Source organism: Phaseolus vulgaris, chromosome 8 (assembly GCF_000499845.2).
Source record: "Phaseolus vulgaris cultivar G19833 chromosome 8, P. vulgaris v2.0, whole genome shotgun sequence".
In the NCBI taxonomy this organism is placed as follows: domain Eukaryota; kingdom Viridiplantae; phylum Streptophyta; class Magnoliopsida; order Fabales; family Fabaceae; genus Phaseolus; species Phaseolus vulgaris.
Genome location: NC_023752.2, coordinates 11373681 through 11397719, shown reverse-complemented (window position 1 = coordinate 11397719; position 24039 = coordinate 11373681). Strand labels below are relative to the sequence as shown.

The following is a 24039-nucleotide window of genomic DNA, read 5'->3' as shown; positions in this document are numbered from 1 at the left end:
TATTATAACTCAAGAATTCACCACTTGAGTCTCGCTTGAGCAATCTACTTATCATTTATGTAAAATATGTTAAATATTATAACTCAAGAATTTCACACAATTGAACCATACTCTCTTCAAAAACAACTTTTTACTTCAATGTCAAATCAAAATAAATATGTTTTGGTCCAATTGATTCAAAGTCTCTAACTCTATTTAAACTTAACATTCACAAACAATTATATATTTCACTAATCAATTCATATCAAACCAATTAGACATGAACTAAATTCAAAGTCAAAACAATAACAAGAATCATCACTAGTTATCTAATCCAAGATTTACTCAAGTAAATTAAAGTTAATTTTTTTATATATAAATGCTTTCATGTCAAGCATCACTATGCAACTTGACATCTCAGCTAGGCTGACACCTCAAGTAACAACAATCATTTATCATCACATGACAAAAAATATTATTAAAAAAAAGAAAAAAAAAAGAAAATACAAAAATATGGGGGACTAGACCAAAACTCATATGTTAACAAACGATACATAGGTAGACTATATATTCATAAAGAATTCTAAGAACAAACTAGACGGAAGCCTATTATACCAATGAAATTATTCTTTATAAATAAATCCTAAATTAGCCAACTTATCAGTACATGCATTCCTTTTACAAAAAATATGAGTAAACATAAACCTGATTTTTCCACAATAATTAAGACAAGTATTTCATCGATTACGGAGCATCCACGGAACATTAGTCCTAACAGTAAACTAAGGCAAAATCACATTCGAGCCGGACATTAGTAAGTCCCATTTTTTGAGCTTCCTCCAAAGCATGTATAACTTTATAAAACTCAACAACCATAGCAGTCTGAACTTCAAAAAACACAGAGAAAACACCAAAAATAAATTAAAGTTAATTAAATTATAATATATCCACTTGTCTTGAAATCATTTTCTCTTCAAACAAAACATCAAAAAGAAGAAGGAGATCTAAAGATGCCTTAACTTGCTCCTAGAAAGTTTTACAAAAATACATATCACTACAAATCTAAACCAAGAGGAGTCATATTTTTTTATCACATCATATAAAAAAAAAAAAAAACTCCTTCCATGCAAACAAAACAAAAATACAAAAATTTACTCATGTCAAAATTCCCGTTGAGAACCTAAATTTTGCTACTTTTTAATCATATGCCTAAAACAGGAAAAAAGAAATCGTCCCATAAACTTAGAAGAAGTTAGAGAGACCTTAAGTTTAGAAAGAAGAAATTTTAACGACAGAAAATAATAATTTTATATTATATACATATGTTAAATCTTATAACTTAAAATAATTAAAATGTTCATTTCTAACTTACCTTAAACCTTCCTTCTTATGTATATTTATAAAACCATGACTTTATAATAATTCTGCTTTTACTAAATAGGTTATTAATCATATTTGTGAAAATAAACAAACAAAAAAAAATACTTCTCACTAAAAAAAATCATTAAAAATTAATTTTAGAGATATAAAAGTTGTATAATACAATGCTTCCTGGGTTGGGGAATATCAGGGAGTAATATCCATGAGTAAATATATTTACTGTATTTTTTACTCGTACTGCAAGCAACATTAATTTATGCTATAATGAACTAGAAAATTGGATAATAAGACAAAATAAACCCAATATGACTCAGGAAAGTACAATATATTTTCGGAGTTTTTTTCTATAAATATTTTAAATTGCAGGATTAAATAGCATATGTATTTTCTGTTCTTTCATTCATTGTTCCCTTTTGTGGAAAGAAACCAGCCTAAACATTGTTGCAAAGAATATGTCTATACAATACAAAAGAGATTCAATACAGAATATTGAACTAAATAAATGTTGACCCCACTTTAAACACATGGTGGGTCAAAACGAGGAAGACATGAAATGAGGTGAATAGGTTTTAATCTGGTGTTAAAGAGAAAGAAGAGATAGTAAGATATCAGAAGCATTAGTGAGGCCCCAGTCCCTCTGTTTGGTTGTTCCATTGTTCAATGTGGTTTTTATGATGTAGGTTGGGTAGCTACTCTTCCTTTCTTCTTCTCATTCTACTTATTTTCTTTCCTTTTGTGAGATGTTGATTCATCGCTTATGATCTTAAAATCATTTTGTGATGTGTTTCGACTTCAAATTTAGGAGATAATATTATTAGGATCAATCACTGTATTTGATGTATTATCTGCTTTGAAAATTGATGTTTCGTCATGGTTTTATGCTTAAAAGACGTCTTAGCGGGTTAGAAAAAGAAAGAATATATAAATTGTTGTTGACCTCGAGCGATGTAAGCATATATTCAGGAAGAGTAATGCATGTTGAAGCAATGAGGATTCCATTTATTTTATTTTTAAATATTTTACTAATATTATACATTTTTAATTATATATCTGGTTTGAATTAATATGATGATTGAACCTAACAATAAAATAGATTTCTTTTTATCAAATAGAAGCATGAGATGCGAGGAAGGTACAAGATAAATGCAGATATTGAATTCACATGCATCTATAAATGCAAGGATCTACCGTATGACTTTTTCACTATTTTTTAATGTAGTAGGTGTTGAGATGAGATGCTATGAATGATTGTGTAGTTTCGTGAGATTAAAGGAAACTTTACAATACAAAAGTTGAAATGGAAGGAGAATATTAAAGAAAGATTCATAATTGCAATCTCATTTGGGTTTGTAATGACAACTTTACATGAAATTGGATAATAGTTGACCTCACTTTGACTAATATGGTAGTAGAGGTTTGAAGCTAGGTTGAAGAATCTTAAAGACTACTACCTCCTTGGAAATTTTAGGTACAATTCTATTTTAAATTTACATAAATTGATAGATTTTTAAACAAATAGCGATGTGAGCAAGTCGTACTAGCACGACTTAAAAAAAAATCTCTAAAATATAAATTTGGTTTGTAAGATATTTTTGTATGTTTATTTGTGAAATTTTGTTGTAGTTAGGTGTGTTTTTTAGGGTTTTTTTTAATTGTTTTAAAAAATCATGAATATATTGTTGTAATTTTTATTTAAATTTAGATGATTTAGTTCATTAATAAAATTAATTATGTTAATTGAATTCAATTTAGAAGCATTTTAAATAATAGCAGTAAAATATATGTCTTTATTATAAAATAATTAAATAAATCGGGAAAACAAATATTACAAAAAATTATTTTTTACATTACAAAAAAATTATTTAATAAAAACTAAATTCAGAAAAAAAAATAATTAGTCACCATATTAACTAAATTAGATGTTATGTTAGATACTAAACAAATTATTGGTATCTAAAGTAATTTATATTATTAATAAATAGTTTTTAAATTAATATATAATTAGTTACCAAAAAGTTAATTTAGTCAATACAATGACTAATTATATTTAGTTTCTAAAATTAGTCTTTATCTAATGATTTTCTTGTAGTATTATTGTCTATATGGATAATTTCGATAATACAAATCTTTTGTTTTTGCTTATTTATTAATTGATTCATCCATTTTATAATGGATACGACTAATAATGGTATTTCTGATTGTTTATGACACATTTGAGAGCTGGGAATGAAGTTTGGGTTCGTATAAGTAAACCAATAATTCTTATTTCGAACAGGGTAAAACTGAATTTCGTAAACTTTATAAATATTATGTAGATTGTACATAAGTCAACAAAATGTTGGTAGTTATAAGTGACAAGAGAAACAAACAACACTGGCCTGAGGACAAGGTAACCAAAGAGCTTAAAACTCATCACAGTCACATTATCATACTTTTAAAATTTAATTATGTATGACATTGATTGTCGAGAAATGAAGCTTTAATTTGATTTCTCCAATTATTGCGCTAATACGTCACACATCCACCAACCAAACTTATGTTTGATAACAAATTGAGAAACAACTATTTTATCAATATTACAATATGTGGAAGTTGGATAGGAGGAAAAACATACACTCAATATATTGCATATGCCATATTGCATCCAACTTTAACAAAAAGTTCAAAATTCAAAGTTGAAGAGACAATTGATTAACATAGGTATTAAATTTTTTTAACTTATTAGTCCTTGATAAAATATGTACATATTTTTTTTTATCAATAATAAGGACTGAATAACAAGAACCACTTTAGGGGTGGTTCAACCCTTATATATATCTATACATTAAAACCCATCTACTCAGACCTCCCATTCCAGCACAAAGAAAGAGCCAAAATTAATCTAACACTACATACCCAGTAAAAACACACTTCAAACATATCAAGGAACAGTAGAACAACAAACCTTAGCCACCAACCCAACAGCCCCTCAAAAACCAACATCCACAAAAATAAAGATACTTGTCAACCTAAACTGGAACATGCCATTTATATCAATTCCAAACAAGATAAAGGGGAAAGACACCAGTCAGAGAAGGAGAAGCAAGTAGAGGGGATTTTAGAAGTTACCCAGGACCAAGCCTTCAATTGAGCCAAAGTGAAGATTTCTGAATGATCCACCACATCACCTTTAAAAATAACCTTGTTCCTATGACACTAAAACTCTCTAACCATCGAGATCCACACACTTCCCAAGACCGAGTTGAAAGGCTTAAGTGCATTACAAAACTGCGTGAAGTGAGCGATATGATCAATGGGAACGACCGACGACACTCTTAACCACGAGGAACATTGTACCCAGACGAGCTAAGCAATTCTACAGTCAAAGAGTAAATGACTAGTAGATTCCTCTTTCAACCTGCAAAAACAACAAACTAAACCGTCAGTCTCCACCCTGCGTCGAGCCAAGTTGACTTTAGTAGCAATCTTGTTTTCCATCACCCTCCATGCCGGAACCTGGGTCGCAGGCAAAGCCTTAATACTCCAGAAAAAGTTGTACAAACTTGACAATTCCCCATCGCTTTGTCCCCTTAAAACACCATAAGCAGAATTAACCGAGAATTCAGAAGACACACCGTCTCTCCAAAACCATGTGTCGTCAATGTCCGAAACAAGACTCAACCCTTTAATCTCGTCATAAAGTTGGCCTACCTGAGACTTCTCCCATTCAAACAAATTTCTTCTCCACCCCAACTTCCAACTCCAAGCTCCTTCTTCCTAGACCCCACAGTGTTCCAACAACAAATCTTTATCCCCACTCAGAGAGAACAACCTCGGGAACTTAATTTTCAACACTAAGTTGCCCACCCATCTATCTTCCCAAAACTTAATTTCCTTCCCATGACCAACTTTCCACCTAAAACGGTCATCGAACTTTTCACCCCACTCCTTCATCGACCAAATCGCCTTTAGCTCCCGCCACCAAAGAGACACATTCTTGTTTGAACTTGGCCCTTTCAAATTTCTCCAACCCCTACACTTGGAGTCTAACACCTCCTTCCACATGAAATATGTACATATTATATTATTAAAGATTATGAAATGAAATAACCCATTCTACAACCTAAGTTATCAATTATGATGAAATATGTACATATTATATTATTAAAGATTATGAAATGAAATAACCCATTCTACAACCTAAGTTATCAATTATGAGATCAAAGTTTTGATAAGTGCTTTCACAGATAAATCAAACATCACTAGAGAAGTGGACTCAATTTTTTGATGGGGCAAGAAGTATGAACATATATATGACAATCAATCTAGTTGAATGTATGAACTCTATTTAGAAGAGCATATTTCTTACCTTACTTAGGAAAAATGAACAACGATCAACCATGTGTCATATCCAACTTGCTCGACAAGCAATCTCATAGACAAAAGAATTAAATATTTTGTGGTGTGATTATGGGGTGTTTCAAATTCTTTAAGTATATTATTGTTGTTTGTTCCTCTTTCCATTTACAACTACTAACATTTGTTGATACAATGTACAATCTACAAAACATTTACAAGACTTACGAATTTCAGTTTCTTTCATTCTAAAATAAGAATATTATTGATCTACTTACTAGACCAAACTTTATTCTTGACCCTCTAATGTGTTGTAAACAATTATGAAAATCAAGTACCAGTTGTGTCAATAATGACATAGATGGACAATTTCAAATAAAAAAATTGTTCTTTTCACCAAAATAAAAGTTATAATATGAAAAATAACTATTCAGGAAATAAAAACTATTTTTTTTATTATTTATTAATCCAATTTATTAAATTTATTTATTACAATAAAGACATACATTTTATTACTATTGTTTTAAATTTTCCATATTTCATTTATTAACTAAATTATATCAAATTCTAAAAATAAAAATTACAATAATTTTAAAACATTCAAATAATTAAAATTCTTACACAATTTTACAAATAAACATAATAAAATAATTTAAAAACTCAAATTTTGTTTAAAAAAATTACAAATATTGAAAAAAAAACTAGCCACTAAAAAGACTCACCAAGCATAATTTTACAATATTTAAAAGAAAATTAAAAATGTGTTTCTAAACACGAGTCTTAAAAAAATTAAAAAAAAAAAACTTAAAAAATGAACTATTAAACACGATTTTAAAAATAAAAAACATAAAATTTCTATATAAAATAATAGTGAAACATGTTACTAACATGATTTTAACACAAATGTTTAACACAAATGGAAGAAAGATATATTCATAAACCAAAATTATACTTTGGAGTAGGACTTCTTTCTATTACATTGTGTTTGGTTCTAGTGATCGATTGTTCACGATAATGAAACAACAAGATGATTATTGTTTAGTGGCTCGCTCAAATTGAAAGAAAGACAACGAAAGCCACACATGCATGTGCCAAAATATGATTTTAACCTCCTTTTACCTATACATGACAGCAAAAAACACACAACATTGATTATCAAAGACATGTTGAAGCAACCATAATCGATTATGTCTTACTTTTGAATGGATACTCAATAATCCGTTTCCCATAATCGATTGAGTTATTTTTACAAGATAATCAGTTATATGGACTCCATAATTGATGTTATGAGTATTTTGTGTAAGTAAGTCAATTATAGAAAGAGAATCAATTATCGAATATGCTTGTGATTCTGTTTTTTTGTTTTTATATTTATGGTTTATTTGTTTATTCTGTTATACCATAGTTACATTTGTTCAATTCAAGGAGAAATAAAAGAATAAGGAGAAGAAGGAGAACGTGATTTTTTATATAATAAATCTTTTAGTAATATTATTAATAAAAATAAACAATAAACACTAAAAAATATAATAATATTAATTATAATAAAACAAATAAATATAAAATAATAATAGTCATAAAAATAGCATTTAATATTTAATTATTTATAGTAATAGAGATAATATAATTATCTTGAAAAATAGTTATAACAAATAAAATATAAAAAAAATATTTAAACATGCTATTAAATAATTTGAGATTTGTATTTATTTAAAATTTTAAATAATTTTTTTTAGATTATTTTTAAATACGGAATTAAATAATAATAATTTATATTTATTTAATATTTTGAATAATTTAGATATTTTAATTATTTCAAAATTATATTTAAACAGAACATTAAATAATTTAAGATTTTGAATAATTTAGAAATTATATTTTTTAAATATAAAATTAAATAATTTAGATTTGTCTTTATTTAAGATTTTGAATAATTTATGAATTAAAGTTATTTATATTTTATTTTTTCAAATAAGACCTTAAATAATTTAGGATTTGTATTTTTTTAACATTTTTGAATAATTTTAGATTTTTATTTATTTAAAATTTTGAATACTTTAATTATTTTATCTTTCTATTTAAATAGGATGATTTAGGATTTATATTTACAATTCATAATAATTAATAATTTTATTTATTTTAAAAAATGAAATACAAAATTAAATCATTTAAATTTATATTTATTTAAAATTTTGAATAATTTATAATTTTTTTATTTAAATTGGATATTAAATAATTCAAGATTTGTATTTATTTAGGATTTTGAATAATTTAGAAATTTAATTTATTTTTTAAAATAAGAAATTAAATAATTATACTTATGTTTATTTAAAATTTTGAATAATTTAGGTATTTTAAATATTTCATATTTTTATTTAAATACGACATTAAATAATTTAAAATTTGAATTTATTTAGGATTTTGAAAATTTTAGAAATTCTATTTTTTTTAAATTTAAAAAATTATATTTTTATTTATTTAAGATTTTTGAATAATTTATAAATTTTATTTATGTGATATTTTATATTTAAATATGACATGAAATAATTTATGATTTATAATATTAAAAAATTTAGTAATTTAAGATTTTTATTTAAATAAGACATTAAATAATTTATAATTTTTATTTATTTAAATTTTTTAATAAATTAAAATTTTTATTTGCGTAAATATATGTATCAAATATTTTAAAATATTTGTACATAAGTTTTAATTTTTCTATATATAAATAATTTAATTATATTTTATTTTAATTTAATTTTAACTACATAGGCAAATTTATAGTTTTACACTTTTTTTAAAAAAAAATCAATTAATTTTTTTTTATAAAAACTCTCACATTTGGCATCACTATAAAACTTAACATCTGAGTTAGACCGACACCTCAAGTAACAACAATCATCTATCACCACATGAAAAAATGTTATTAAAAGGAAAAAGAAAGGAAATACAAGAAAATATGGGGATTAGACCAAAAACTCATATATTAACAAAAACGGTACATAGGTAATCTATATCTATTAATAAAGAACTCTAAGAAAATACTAGGTAAAAGCCTATTATACCAATGAAAATACTTTCTATGAATAGAACTTAAGTTAGCAAACTTATCAACACATGCTTTCTCTTCACGAAAAAATGTGAGAAACCCTAAGTTTGATTTTTCCACATTAGTTAAGACAAGTGTTCTACCTATTACAAATCATCCAAAGAACATTAGTCCCAGCAGGTGTCAGCCTAGCTGAGATGTCAAGTTGCATAGTGATTCCTAACATGAAGGCTTTTATATAAAAAAAAAATGCAATACAAATCAAGGCAAAATCACATTCAAGCCATAAACTAGTAAGATCCATATTTTGAGCTTGTTCAATAGCATGTATAACTCCATAAAATTTAGCAACCAAAGCAGTATAAACATCAAGGAAAGCAGAAAATCCACCAATAAATTTTCTCATACTCCCACGGAAAATACCACCACAAGTAACACGACCAGGAGAACCCCTAGCAATACCATTAATGTTTATTTTAACCCAACCTAGAGAAGGAAACTTCCATTGAACATGAATAGGAGATTGAACACTTTATCACTACGAGTATTAATACCAAAAAACTTAAGCACATTGAAATCAAACATATGATTTTATATAAAAAATTTAGACAAATTACCCACTAGACAAGTCAGATCTTTAATGACCGAAATGGCCCTAGAAACATCAATTTTAACATGAAATTTAACATAATTCCTCATACGCCATATCATCCAAATAGAAAAAGTTATTACAACAAGTTTAATCAAATTAACCAAAGGACTACCATCACTCTTAATAAAAGAAAGGAGATCATCCACATTAGAGAACTGGGAAGTAAGGAAAATTTTCCAAATCCAACTCCAAATATGCATAGCATTAGGACATCCAAAAAATAAATGACAAATATATTCCTCCTACTTTTCACAAAGCGTAGACATAGAACATATATGCAAACCTTTATGCTGAATGTGTTGATATGTAGGTAGTCGCCCATAAAAAACTTTCCAGAGAACTAGAGTTTTGGAAGGAGGTATATATGAAGATCAAATGAGTTTATCCCAGTCACAAGGAATTTCAGGATCCAAGAAAAAAGTCATAGCCGACTTAAGAGTGAAATGCCCAGAATCTTCCAAAATCCAATTAGGAATATCCTGTTCCTTCCTAATCATGATATATTCAAAAAAAATGAGGCATCTGCCGTAATGACAAGGGAATACTCCAATCACTCTACCAATCCAGAATTGAGAAACTGTATCCGAGATTCTATAACCACCAATTAACCCTACAATGATTGATAAAGAAGGGGTGAAAGACCATTTATCATTCCAAAAATTAATAAAAGTATATGTTCAAGAAAAATGTCATAAAACAGTTTAATCTCAAGCCAAATAGAGGAAGATATATAAATCATTCTAAACTGATACTTTAATTTAAGAACTCTGGCTTTTGAGAGAAGAGACCAAGGCTTGTTACTATAAGCAAAATTCAAAGTAAGCTTAAAATAATACGCATTATTTTCATAATGGAGATTAATAATCTTCAATCCTCCATTCTCAAGAGGAGATCAGATCTTAGCCCAATTAACTATAGCTATGCCTTTTTTCATAATATCACCAGTTCAAATAAAATTTATGATTCACTACTCAACTTGCTTAAGAATAGAAATCAACCATTTATATATGTTAAAACTATAACTAGAAAACTAGTAATCACTGTATTAACCAACTGGATCCGACTCATCATGCTAAGAGATTTCTCTTTCCAAGATGTTAGCTTCAATTTGACTTTATCAGTCAAAGGTTGAAGAAATCGACACTTTGGAGCACAAACAAAGATAGGCACCCCTAAATAATTAAAAGGTAAAGCTCTATGACTGCAAGAAAGAAGACGTTGAACTTTGGTAACAAATCTTGCTGAGTATTCATGGTGAAAAAACTACTTTTAGAATTATTAATATATTGATAAGAAAAATCACCATATATTTTAAGGAAGATAGTCAAATTATTACAAAATAGAACAGAGATGAACAAAAGAGAACAAAGATGCACAAAAGAGTAAACTGAAGACAAAGGATATGAGAATGAATACCTCTTCTTTCTTATTATTCAAATCAAAACAAATGGTCTAAATATATACAAGTAGTACACTCATTCTAGGGTTTAACTAAAGAAGGAAATAATCAATAATTAAATACTAGAATCATAACACACCAAGATAAAATAAAGGTTATTCCCCTCTATAAAGAGAAATAACTGATAATTAGAAAAGACACCCAATTATTTTTCTCTACAAAGAGAAACAACTGATAATTAGAAAAGACTCCCAATTAATATTAGGATCCTTCTGTAACTCTTGTATCCGTATCCTTTAATACCCCGCCACAAGCTGGAGAGCAAATATTGATGAGACCCAGCTTGGAACAAATATTCTTAAAAGATTTAGGACTTAAAGCTTTGGTATAAATATCAGTCAGTTGCTCTGTGATGGAAATGGGAAGCAAATGGATGAAACCCTTCTTTAATTTTTCTCTGACCACGTGACAATCTATTTCTATATGTTTTTGTACGTTCGTGAAATACTGGATTTGTTGCAATGTATCTTGCTGAGTCATTGTCACAATATAAAAGAGATGGTTGCTCAAAAGGAACTTTGAAATCTTGAAGAAGATAAGTTAGCCATTGAATTTCACATGTAACAGTGGCCATTACCCTGTATTCAGCTTCACAAGAACTCTGTGATATTGTTCCTTGCTTCTTTGATTTCCAAGATATGAGAGAATTCCCAAGATACACACTAAAACCAGTCACTGATTGTCTTGAATCACTGCAGGTGCCCCAATCACTATCACAAAAGGCTTTGAGATGAACAGAAGTAGTGGAAGAGAAAAATAGACCAAGACTTGGAGCCCCATTGATATATCTGAGAATTCTAATCGCTGCATTATAGTGAACAATTGTAGGCTTAGCAAGAAACTGAGAAAGTGGTTGCACAGAAAATGTTATGTCAGGTCGGGTATTAGTGAGATACATAAGCCTTCCAATCAATCTTCTGTAGGCTTGAATATCTGTGAAAGGAATACTTCCAGTAGAAGAGAATTTCTCATGATTATCAATAGGAGAGGGTGCAGGTTTGCAGGCTAAAAGACCTGCATCGGTTAATAATTTCAATGCATATTTCCTTTGATTTACCATTATTCCTGTCTTACTTCTTGCTACTTCTAGACCAAGAAAGTATCTTAAATTCCCAAGATCTTTAATCTTGAATGTCTGATTCAAGGCTTGTTTGATTCGAACAATCTCTTCTTTATCATTTCCTACCAATATTATATCATCCACATATACCAATAATGCTGTAAAAGATCCTTCGGAAGAATTAATGAACAAGGAATGATCATTCATAGATTGAGTATATCCCATAGAAAGCAAAAATGATGACAGTTTGGCAAACCATTCTCTGCTGGCTTGTTTAAGGCCATATAAAGCCTTTTTTAGTTTAAAAACTTTTCTTGGTGGAATAGAAGTCAATCCAGGAGGAGCAACCATGTATACATCTTCTTTCAAATCTCCATGTAAAAAGGCATTGTTTATGTCTAATTGTTTCAATTCCCAATTATAAATAGAAGCTAAAGTGGTCATCTTTGCTACTGGAGAGAAAGTATCGAGGTAGTCAATGCCTTCTGTTTGTGTATATCCCTTTGCCACTAACCTTGCTTTATACCTTTCAATTGTTCCATCAGCCTTATATTTTATTTTGAATACCCATTTGCAACCTATGGCAGCTTTGTTCTGAGGTAGAAGAGCAGTCTCCCAAGTTTGATTTGACTCTAAAGCAGATATCTCAAATTGTATAGCTTTTCTCCAACAGTCATGTTTCACAGCTTCAGAATAAGTGGTTGGCTCAACATGTGAAGAAAGAGACATAACAAAAGATTTGTAAGAAGGTGATAAATTGCTATAAGACAAAAAAGAATTCAAAGGATATTTAACGTTTGAAGATGTACTGGAAACATTAAGATTACAATGATAATCCTTTAAATACTCAGGTGATTTTTTTATTCTTGTGCTCATTCGGACAGATGGATCTGATTCAGAACTTTGTTCTATATCATGATTTTCATTGAGGTTTTAGTCTATATGGGAACAATCTTCTTCTGAAACCTCAATTTGTGACTCACAATTATTATCACTGCTATTTTCAACATTATCACAAGGTGCAAGAATGGCTTCTGATGGCTGACTTAAGACAAATTGATCTTCAGCAAACAAAATTTGATCATTAACGTCGGGACTGTTAGTTTCATTGCTAGTATCTTGAACCCTTTGGTATGGAAAAACATGTTCATAAAAGACAACATCCCTGGACACAAAAATTTCTCTTGATTGAATATTCAACAAAATATATCCTTTTGTCCCCCGTTGAAAACCAATAAAAACACATTTTGATGCTCTTGGATCAATTTTTTTTTCTATTTGTTGACAAGGTCCTAGCATAACATAAATAACCAAACACCTTTAATCCATTAAAATTTGCATCTGTTTTGAAAAGCATTTCATGAGGAGAAGAATAGTTTAAAACAGGTGTGGGAAGCATGTTTATAATATGCGCAGCATGTATCACAGAATATGACCAATAAATTTTGGGTAAATGAGATTGTATCATAAGAGCTTTTACTACATCTAATAAATGACCATGTTTCCTTTCAACTATATTATTTTGTTGTGGAGTATTGACAGATGATGTTTGATGTATTATTCCTTTACTGACAAAAAAATTAGTCATGAAAAATTCAGTTCCATTATCACTTCTTATTATTTTTATTGTTGTCTCAAACTGTATTTGAACAAAAATAACAAAATTTTCCAAAACCTTAACAACTTCAGATTTTTGTTTCAAAAGAAAAATCTATGTGTACCTCGAATAGTCATCAACTATGGTCAAGAAATATTTATGACCATGAATTGATGGTATTGAGTATGGTCCCCAAACATCTACATGAATTAAATCAAAACATTTTTTTTATTTAGATGTACTAATAGGAAAAGAAAGTCTTTTTTGCTTTGCAAAATGACAAACATCACAAACAAAAGATTTGTTATATTTAACAAAAGGAAATTTATTCTTGATAACATCAATACATTTATTTGAAATATGACCTAATTGAAAATGCCAAAGGGTTTCTAGATCACTAGCACTGACATTAACAGTATTGATGGTGTGTGTACATTCAAGGGGTTTAATTTGAAATTTCTGGTAAGATGGGATCTTGAGTATATAAAGTCTATCTTGCGTCTTAGCGATTCCAATCATTTTCATAGTTATTTTGTCCTGAATGTGACAACCATTAGAGTCAAAGGTAAGAACACAAGATAGTTTATCAATCAATTTTGCTACGGAAAGAAGATTAAAATTGAAGCAAGGAATGTACAAAACATTGTCTATGACATGATTTTGATTGAGAAAAACACTTCCAGAATAATTGGCAATGACTTGATTTCCATTTGGTAATTTGACATAAATAGGATCAATTTGATGATATGAAGTGAAATAAGTTAAGGATGAACAAATGTGATCAGTAGCACCACTATCAATAATCCAAGATCTAAAAGAAGAAATAAAATTATTACCTGTTTGATTGGAGGGAATAATAGAGACTTGATTAGAAGCATTGCCACTAGATTTGGTTTGTTGTAAAAGAGCTAACAATGTTTGATACTGCTCAGGAGTAAAACCAATTTGTTGAGACTCCACTTCTGACTTTGAACCTTCATGATTCTGCTCATTATTATTGAAATTTGTATTTTGAAAAACTGCATTAGTATGACTCTGATCATGATTCTGATTTTTGAACTTGAAATGAGGTGGAAAGCCATGATTTTTATAGCATGTATCAATGGTATGTCCTGTCCTTCCACAATGACTACAAATTTTGGAAGTATATTCTCTTCCATTGCTTCCTCTTCCGTATCCAACACCTCTGCCATAGGTTGTAGCATTGTTTTTATAACCTCCTTTGCTAGTAGCAATCATTGCCTTGGATTGATCACCAAATATTTGTCTCTCTTGTTGTGTAACAAGAGAGCAAACTTTATTCAAGGATGGCAAAGGGTCCATCAATAGAATTTGAGTTCTCACAATCGAATAATTATCATTTAGCCCCCTTAGAAATTTGATAATCTAGTCTTGTGTTTTATATTTAGAAACATTCACAAGAGTATTGCATTTAGAGGCACATGAAGAAGCGGATAACGGGCGGAAAAGATCAAGTTCATCCCAAAGAATTTTTAACTGAGTGAAATAATTTGTAACAGTCAACTCACCTTGTTTAAAAGAAGAAATCATCTCCTGGATATCAGAAATACGAATCATGTCTCCTTGTGAGAACCTTTCCTTTAAATCATTCCATATGTCAAAGGCATTGTCCATACAGATGATGCTCTGCGCGATGTATTGAGAAACAGCCTTGAGAATCCACGAAACAACCAACATATTGGCTCTCTGCCATGTTGGAAACAATGATTTGGTACGATTAGGAGCTTCTATAGTTCCATCAATGAAACCTATTTTGTTCTTTGAAATTAGGCTTATTTGAAACAAACGAGACCAATGATGATAATTTGGTCCCTCAAGAATAATAGGGACAATAAGAAAGGAAGGATTATCTGATGAACTAACATGGTAAGGTGAACTAAGATCTTGTGAGGGATCATCAACTTCACCCATGAATAAATGTAGCAAGCAGAGCGCTGATGATCATAGCTCTGATACCATATTACAAAATAGAACAGAGATGAACAAAAGGGAACAAAGATGAACAAAAGAGTAAACTGAAGACAAAGGATATGAGAATGAATATCTCTTCTTTCTTATTATTCAAATCAAAACAAATGGTATGAATATATACAAGTAGTACACTCATTCTAGGGTTTAACTAAAGAAGGAAATAATCAATAATTAAATACTAGAATCATAACACACCAAGATAAAATAAAGGTTATTCCCCTCTATAAAGAGAAATAACTGATAATTAGAAAAGACACCCAATTCTATAAAGAGAAGCAACTGATAATTAGAAAAGACACTCAATTATTCTTCTCTATAAAGAGAAACAACCGATAATTAGAAAAGACTCCCAATTAATATTAGGATCCTTCTGTAACTCTGGTATTCGTATCCTTTAATACAAATTTCTAAGAGACTTATTATCTACCCTACAAAAAACAAAGATGTCATCAATGTATAAAATGTGAGAGAGAGTTATGTAAGCTGTAGGGCTAGCCATATGTTGAATTTTCTTATCATTCACAAGCTTAGAGATGCCTTTACTTAGAAAAACAAAGGGAGATAAAGGATCACTCTATCTCACACTTCTACTACAAGAAAAAAAAACCCCACTATATTGTTATTTATCCTGATAGAAAATATAGTTGAACGAAAGATTGTATTAATCCAACTGACAAATGAGGAATGAAAACCAAAATGTGTAAAAACTAACAATAAAAACTTTCAACATAGAGTATCAAATACTTTATAAATATCAATTTTGTAAGTCATATCACCTCCTCTAATACTTTTAGAAAATATATTAATAGCTTGAGAAGCAATACCAAATGTATCTGTGATTGTGATGCAGAAACCATTACTTCTACATTCTTCTCATAATTCAAACAATTTTACCCTTGAATCCGTTTCTCACCTGAAATCCATTAAAATTCCAAACAAAACATTATCTCGTCATCAATATTTTTTTTAAATCTACCTATTTGTTTAAATTCAAACCAATCATATTATATGGCATTAATTCATAGGAAAGAGATGAAATCCCAGATGTGAAGTCCCTATTGGGAGAATGGTAAAAGCTGGCTCTGTTGTCCACGTGATACACCCATTTAATTCTTTTGTCAGACTATTGCTTCACCACACCTAAGAGTCATTGAATTAATTTGTCAGACTATTATTGGTGACTTGCTTTACACTAAAAAATTAAAAAATATATATTTTTAATATAATTTAACTATTTAATTTAAAGTTAAAGTACTTATCATAATAAACTACCAATATCCACAATGACAAATAAAGTTCACTACAATACAATTTTAGAAATAAAAACTTTAAATATAATAGTATAAAATGAAACTCTTAATAATAACCGCGTAAATTCATAAAAAAGAAGTGTATAGAATACATATATTTTTCAATAAAATATACTTTCAAGTTTTTAAAAATCATTAACTGGTTTAACGAATTTTGTGTGTCCCGGTTCATCATACTAGTTAAAATCTATTTCGATTCGCCTACTCAACTAGATCACTGGAAATTTATAACAATATAGATGCATCCATTACTAAAGATAAGGAATGAAAAAAATTTGATATTGTTAATAAGATGGACCTATAGAACTATTGTATCATCATCTTCTTTCTTCTTTCGAGCAGGTTGTTAAGGTTTCACTGTGATCCTTCTGATCTTCGTGCTACTCCTTTGACTCTCAGTCTAGTCTCGAGTGAATGTCAAATGGGAGAAGTACATACAAAAGACACTCAGACGCTCAAGTCAATAAAGAGGGTATTTGGCACTCGGGTATGTACAGTAATAAAAACGTACCTTTTTGCTTGAAATGTGCGCTATTTATATTATTTTAATGGGCTACCTTATTGGGCCCGATTATCACACTTATGGTTGTAACACCCTATAATTTACATATAACTATTACAATATCGGTTCTACATATTTCTATACAAGCTTACAGTTTTTCAAAATATTCCTAATACGTGATTAGGACATATAGAAATACAAGTATTTACAATATAAGTTTCAAAATCAATGCCTTAAAACTCTTCTGATCCTCAGACACCTGTAAGATCATCTGCTCGTGTACGTAGTACAGTCATCGCAGTTCAAACACAGCAAGAAAAGCAAGGGTAAGCTAGTGAAAATAGAATTTTATAATATATGCAATTAAATCAAAAGAGAAAACCAAGTTACATGATCAATTTCTCAAATTATACAATCTTCTTCAAATCCCAACATTAAAACAATCACATCGATCTACAGATCCAAGATATTCAACAAACAACGTCTTCCGGAAGACCCGTATTAAGTAAGTCCTACCAGAGACTAACACCTGATCCAAAGATTACCAGCGAATCTAACAGAAAGGATCAGGGTAAGTTCAATACAACCCAAGCCGTGCATCTCATATGTCACGGTGTGCATGAACTCGCCCATCAGCTTCTCACCACCTGATATCTTAGTCTATGTGACTTAGATCATCAGTGAAGCTCGGAGATCTCTGTTACCACATAGGCATCAATACTTAATACACAACAAACATCAGTCCATACATTATCCCAAATGTATGAATTCAATTTCATACCATTCCGTCATACAATATCATTCAAAAAATTGATCCACAATATTCAAAAGTCTATTTGACATGAAAAAAATAACACTTTAATACTAAATCATCAAAATATAATATTTTTACAAATTTAAATAATATACAAACAAACAACCCAATATATAAACACACAACATTCCTGCAAGAGAAAATTGAATATTGGGACCACGTCCCTTCCGCATTCAGATCTTCTATCCTAGGGTGCTATTAAAAATTAAATTTAGCTTCCCTTACCTCAATTGCTTGCTTTCCAAGCAACTTTTAGAATTTTATTCCCCACCGTTTGGATAAGCTTCAAGATTTACGGGCCTAATGTAAATTATCCAAACAGAACAAAATTTCAGTATATAATATAATAAGTTGAGAGGATTAAACTTCTCAACTGACCCCACCAAGATTGATGACTAAATCCTAAGGAAAAACAGAGAACAAAGGATATTTAGAGTAAAAATGAACTTACTCTGTTTGAAAATCTGATCGGGTAGAAATGTTCCTGAACTCCTCAGCTACAGCGTGGTATGATCAGATTCTAAAATAGATGAAGATTGGGAGAAAAATTAAGAGAGAGAGAGAGAGAAGAGAATTGGATAGAGAGAGAAATGGAGATGAGGAAGAAAATGAAGGAGGGGTTCTCTGTTTCTGTTTTTTTTTTAAAGAAAAGGTGTTGTTACAATGGTTGCATTATCTAATTCTTAATGGTAATTTAGTTCCACTGACCTTAGTTTAAGCATTAATGATTAAGTGTGTCGGTCGCCTGATCGTTCGTGGGAGTCTCGATCAATTTGGTCAGAGAGACCGAGTCTCGGTCACCTCGATCGGTTTATACCAGTACAAAATTACTAATGAAATGATTTTTATTTATAAAAATGGAACACATGTTATCATATTTATAACAACTCGGAGATCTTGTTTGACAACTCACACACATTGTTTGACAAACCAAGTTAGATTTTGTTGATGATTAATGAAATGTTTTTCTAATTAAGATTCATTTAGCTTTAACGTTAGTACATATTCAAACCGGGTTATTAACAAAAAGTTGGAAGATAAAGGTTACGGTGTGTGAGTGAGTGAGTGTGTATATGCCCCTTAATAAAGTCACAATCCCAAATAATTTCCCGTGATAAACGTTTAAATTATATTATATATTGACCACCGCAAAATTAGAATGGGGAAAAAATGGCGTACAAAAAAAGATAAGCATTGTGTACACATGATGTCTTTTATGTCTTAGTAAACGAGGTAATGAAACTTTCACTGTACAAATTTGTGATGTAATCTTAAGGTTTTTGGTGGTTAATATAGGTTAACATTGTGTCACAAAATCTTGAACAAGGTGGGTTGAATATGAGTACAAAAAATTTAGCCTGCATTAGTATTTGTAATGCGATCCACATACTTTTATAAGACGTTTGAGTTATTTTGGAACAATCAAGTGTTATTTAATTTATAATTAAGTGAAAATCTTGAGAAGTGTTTTTGAAGTGTAGGTGATGATGAATGATGAAGTAATATATTAATAACCACATGGATGAATCGTGGGTGGGAATGATAGATAAATAAAAATGCAATTTGATATTACATTACATTAGGAACCATGTGTAGCGCATGTGACTTGAATACCTTTATGGAGTATATAAAATAAATACATTAATCGGAATGAGTCAATTGAAATCGCTGCTAACATGGGTTACTGCTGCCGCAACCACTCATAATTAACTCTAACTTTTCTTTAATTTTTATTTCTTAATCCATCATTAAGACTTCTTTTCAATATAAAATTTAATACAATACTTCTAGACGTAAGTAATTAACCATAATATAATAAAACGTGATGTTAGAATATTAACATGACGCCCATACATTTTAACCTCGAGTGGAAAAGGCTTTTCCTCAATATAAATGATGCATAATTTAATAAAATGCAAGGTTTCTTCCTCTATATTAAAAAAATCCTACATTATCTAAGCATTAAGGTCAATGATGCATAATGTAATAGACTCTCCTCTCTTAACACACTAAAACCTTTTTTCAAGAAAAAAAAAAGTTTATAATGGAGTTCGACAATGCCAAACAAACTAAAAAATATAACATCATATTATATAAAATGTTATTTTTTTTATTTAAATTACTGAAATGGATTAAACATTCCAAAGTATAATTCTGCAAATTAATTTCTCAAATCTTAGCTAGTAAAAATTTCATTTAAGCTAAACATGATTAGTGGGGTTGGATCGATTGAACCGGATTAGGTAAGTATGATTGAAAAAATGATAAGGAAATATACAACTACATAACTATGTTATATTAATATAAATATTTGAGTAAAAATATATTTATATATATGTATATCAATAGTTATGAAATAGTTACTATCAAACCTAACATGTGTATTATTATTATATGAAGGTTAGGTACCTGCTACCCTCGTCGAAAACGTGTTTCAAGTTGAAAGGACGTCACAATTTCACAGCATTGCATTCCAAACTTGTACTGGATGAAATAATGAATAAAACAGTGACAGAAAAATAATTTAATTTAATTTTAAACTAAAATATAAAATGTTACACAATCAAAATATTAAAATTACATAATTTTTAAAAATAAAAAGACCAAACATTTCTATTTTATAATAAGTATCAAAAGTGTGAATTGAATAAAATAAAGAGGCAAAATTATATTTGATTTTGTACCAGAGATTGTGAATTTTGTTAAAAAGATGTGTGAGTTTATAATAATGCATCCCTTGTATGATATATAAAATCTTCTAAAATTCAAGTTTGTTGATTCAATAATTGAAAAGCCTCTCCTAACCAACTCCCAATTCATGTTCATAAAAAAAGTTGAATCTAATAAACAAATAATTTATCTTCCTAGAACATGTTACCTTTCCCAGCAAATCTTTTTTCTCTCGTGGAGACCATGTCTACATGCACACTTCTCGTAGGTATTTCACCTTTAAGGCAACAAAAAGAACAATTAAAGTAGGATTAACACTAATTAAAAGGCATTTAATTCAGAAGTAGTTGTTTGTTTGTTTTTTCAATTTTGATGTGATATTGGTACCAACGTGGACAAAAGAAGACAAAAGACAGAAAGAAATACACATTTAATATTTAAAATTCAATTTGTATACTTCAATATGTGAAAAATGATTAGGTAAACTTTTATTACATGATATATGATTAATTATTTTTGGAAATAAAAACTTGTATGCAGCATATATAGAAACTAATTGAGATTATAATAAGTGAAGAGAGTGTGGACCATCCAATAATTGATCTAATTTTTGTCCTAAAAAAAGGGAAAAGTTTAAATAAAAAAAAAAAAAAGAAAGACTGGTGGACAGGGAGGTAGGTAGTAGGTTGGTGATGAAGTCAATACATAAATTGGAGTCCAACGTATCTCAGTGCATATTCAGCGTTCAAGGAAAAAAACATTGAACGAAGTAAAAAAAACATTGAACGAGAGAGCAACTCATAATGTCAGGAACCTCCAGGCCTCAGTTTGTTCTGTTTGGTTCTTCAATCGTTCAATTTGGTTTCTATGGTGAAGGTTGGGCTGCTAATCTTGCTCACGTCTATGCTCGCAAGGTACTTTTTCTTCTTCTCATTCTCTTTACAACTTAAATGCTAAGATTCAGATTAGATTAAGGAGTAGATTCACAAGAACTTAAAACCTTGATAGGGGTTCATTTCTTTGTATGGAAGAGTCTGATGCATTGGTAAAGAGATTTTGAGTTAGTTATATCTATGTTTATGTTAGACCACTTTGCTACTTGATTATTAGTTATTGTTGAGTTTTGTGTGTGCCTTGTTGGGAATGCTCAACCTCTTTTCTCTCTACTGAAAGCATTTTTTTACTGAAAGAAGAAAATCAGTTTTACATGAACCTAACAAATCCTATTTTTACATGACACAGGCTGATATAATTAATCGAGGATATGCTGGCTGGAATACAAGGCGAGCTCTGCAGGTTCTTGAAAAAGTTTTTCCCAAGGTATTCATCATCTCAGTGCTTCTGTTCAATGCAAAAATCTCCCCTTCAGAGTGAATTTTGTTCCCCTTTGTTCATTCTACTTAAAAGTAGTATTTGATTACTCTGAATCTCTGATCCTTGCTAAGGCTGTGTGAACTTGTTGAATTCAGGATGCCCGTGTCCAACCTTCATTGGTTATTATCTACTTTGGCGGTAATGATTCTTCTTTTCCTGACCCATCAGGCTTCGGTACCAGTGTGCCTCTGGAAGAATATGTTGAAAATATGAAGAAGATTATTAACCATATCAAGGTATTAACCATTTTTATTTTCCACCCTTTTCTTGTTATTCTTCTCACTGCAAAACTTTGACCCGTTTGTTAATGATTTGCAGAGCCTCTCAGAGACTACTCGCATTATTGTACTCAGTGCTCCTCCCATCAATGATGAAGTACTTAACATACAATTTGCAAGAAGGTGCTTATTGCCATTCAATTTTGATTTCATTATTATAAGATCTTAGAATTTTGACTCATTGTTGGAGTGAAACAGTAATGGGAAGCCATCGAGGACCAATGAAACTTGTCGAGTATATTCAGAGGCGTGTATGGATTTGTGTCAGGATATGAATATTAAGGCCATTGATCTGTGGACTACTCTTCAGAAAATAGATAAATGGCAAGATGCTTGTTTCATGTAAGTAAAGTCTGATACTTAGTTGAAAATGTTTAAATATGCATTTTCTTGTCTTGATCAGTTGTTTTTTGGTTTATAGCGATGGAATTCATTTCTCACCTCTGGGAAACAAGGTACTGTTCAAAGAGATAATGAAGGTACTGAAAGATGCAGAGTGGAAGCCTAGTTTGTATTGGAAATCATTGCCAAGTGAGTTTGACGAAGATTCACCATATGATCCATTTTTTGATGATGGAAGGCCATATAATAATATTTCCAATTGGATCCTCCCTGACAACCACCACTGGGAGTAGACTTGTATTTCTTTATTTACTGAATTATTTGAAGAAATCTTGAAATAAAACTACCATAATAGTTTCCTTGTGTATCATCATCATAAACTGGGGGTTCCATGGTTTCTCTATGTATGAATGTAATGAACTTTTGGTTGAAGTTTTGCATCTCTTCTTTCATGAGTGGATTCAAATAAAGTTCTGTATCTTCAATCTATCAGAGGCTCTGTTGTTTTAGCAAATATATTATGAAATCACATACTTAATTGGTCACAATAAAGAATAATTTAAGATATGTGACTTCAATGTATAAACTCTCTGACATGGATACATAAATACCCTTGATTCTTGTTGAAAAATCAATTGTCGTATCAACGTGCATAATGTACATAAGTACTCTTCCTCACTATGCTCACAAGGTACTTTTTTGTCTTAGTCTAATTATTTTTCTTTCTCTAAAAGATGATATCATCAGAGATGGGTGTTGATTTATTATTACTTGTGATCTTAAAAGAGATTTTGTCATGCACGATGGAACCATGCTGATTCAATTTGTTTTACGCCTCATATTGGTACTTTAAAATATTTGACTAATATATTATACCGATATTGGTGGATACTTGAATAACAAATAGCATTTAATATTTTTTTTAATTCAACACTAGAGTGGATATGGGAATTTAAAACTCCAATATAAAATCAAAAATTTAAATGATTAGATTAAAATTTATTTTAACTTCATCTTTAACATTGACAAATGGAACTATACTTTCTTATATGCTTTGAGATTATATATGCATGTAATTAATAGTTTGTTTGGATTAGAGAATAGATTTAAGGGAGCTGATTTAAGATGATTTGAATGAAAATTGTGAAGAGAGTGAGATTGTTTGAATTAAGGTAAATAGAATGAAAAATGTAGGAAAAGTTTTTAAGAATTTGTGAGTAAAATGATGAATATTATGATTTTTTTT

The 24039-nt window shown here is 29.7% G+C and overlaps 1 protein-coding gene and 1 long non-coding RNA gene across 2 annotated transcripts; one reads left to right on the top strand and one right to left on the bottom strand.

The window, feature by feature from the left end:
• Positions 1–17444: 17444 nt before the first annotated feature.
• On the bottom strand, positions 17445–18728 carry LOC137823335 (uncharacterized). Its single transcript, XR_011083112.1, has 3 exons — positions 18581–18728; positions 18355–18429; positions 17445–17586 (listed from the first exon to the last, which is right to left on the bottom strand). It is a non-coding gene; the product is annotated as an uncharacterized lncRNA (long non-coding RNA).
• Positions 18729–21353: 2625 nt separating this feature from the next.
• On the top strand, positions 21354–23282 carry LOC137827274 (GDSL esterase/lipase WDL1-like). Its single transcript, XM_068633560.1, has 6 exons — positions 21354–21713; positions 22042–22119; positions 22269–22409; positions 22492–22574; positions 22650–22793; positions 22873–23282. The coding sequence occupies exons 1-6, from the start codon at positions 21603–21605 to the stop codon at positions 23084–23086; spliced, it is 771 nt and encodes a 256-aa protein (XP_068489661.1). The 5' UTR covers positions 21354–21602; the 3' UTR covers positions 23087–23282.
• The last annotated feature ends 757 nt before the right edge of the window (positions 23283–24039 follow it).

Excerpts from the sequence above, each read along its gene's own strand:
- LOC137827274 (XM_068633560.1), top strand. The coding sequence starts at position 21,603 with ATGTCAGGAACCTCCAGGCCTCAGTTTGTTCTGTTTGGTTCTTCAATC. Across the intron at positions 22,410-22,491 it reads AGATTATTAACCATATCAAG|AGCCTCTCAGAGACTACTCG; the intron begins GTATTAACCATT and ends AATGATTTGCAG. Across the intron at positions 22,794-22,872 it reads TGGCAAGATGCTTGTTTCAT|CGATGGAATTCATTTCTCAC; the intron begins GTAAGTAAAGTC and ends TTTGGTTTATAG.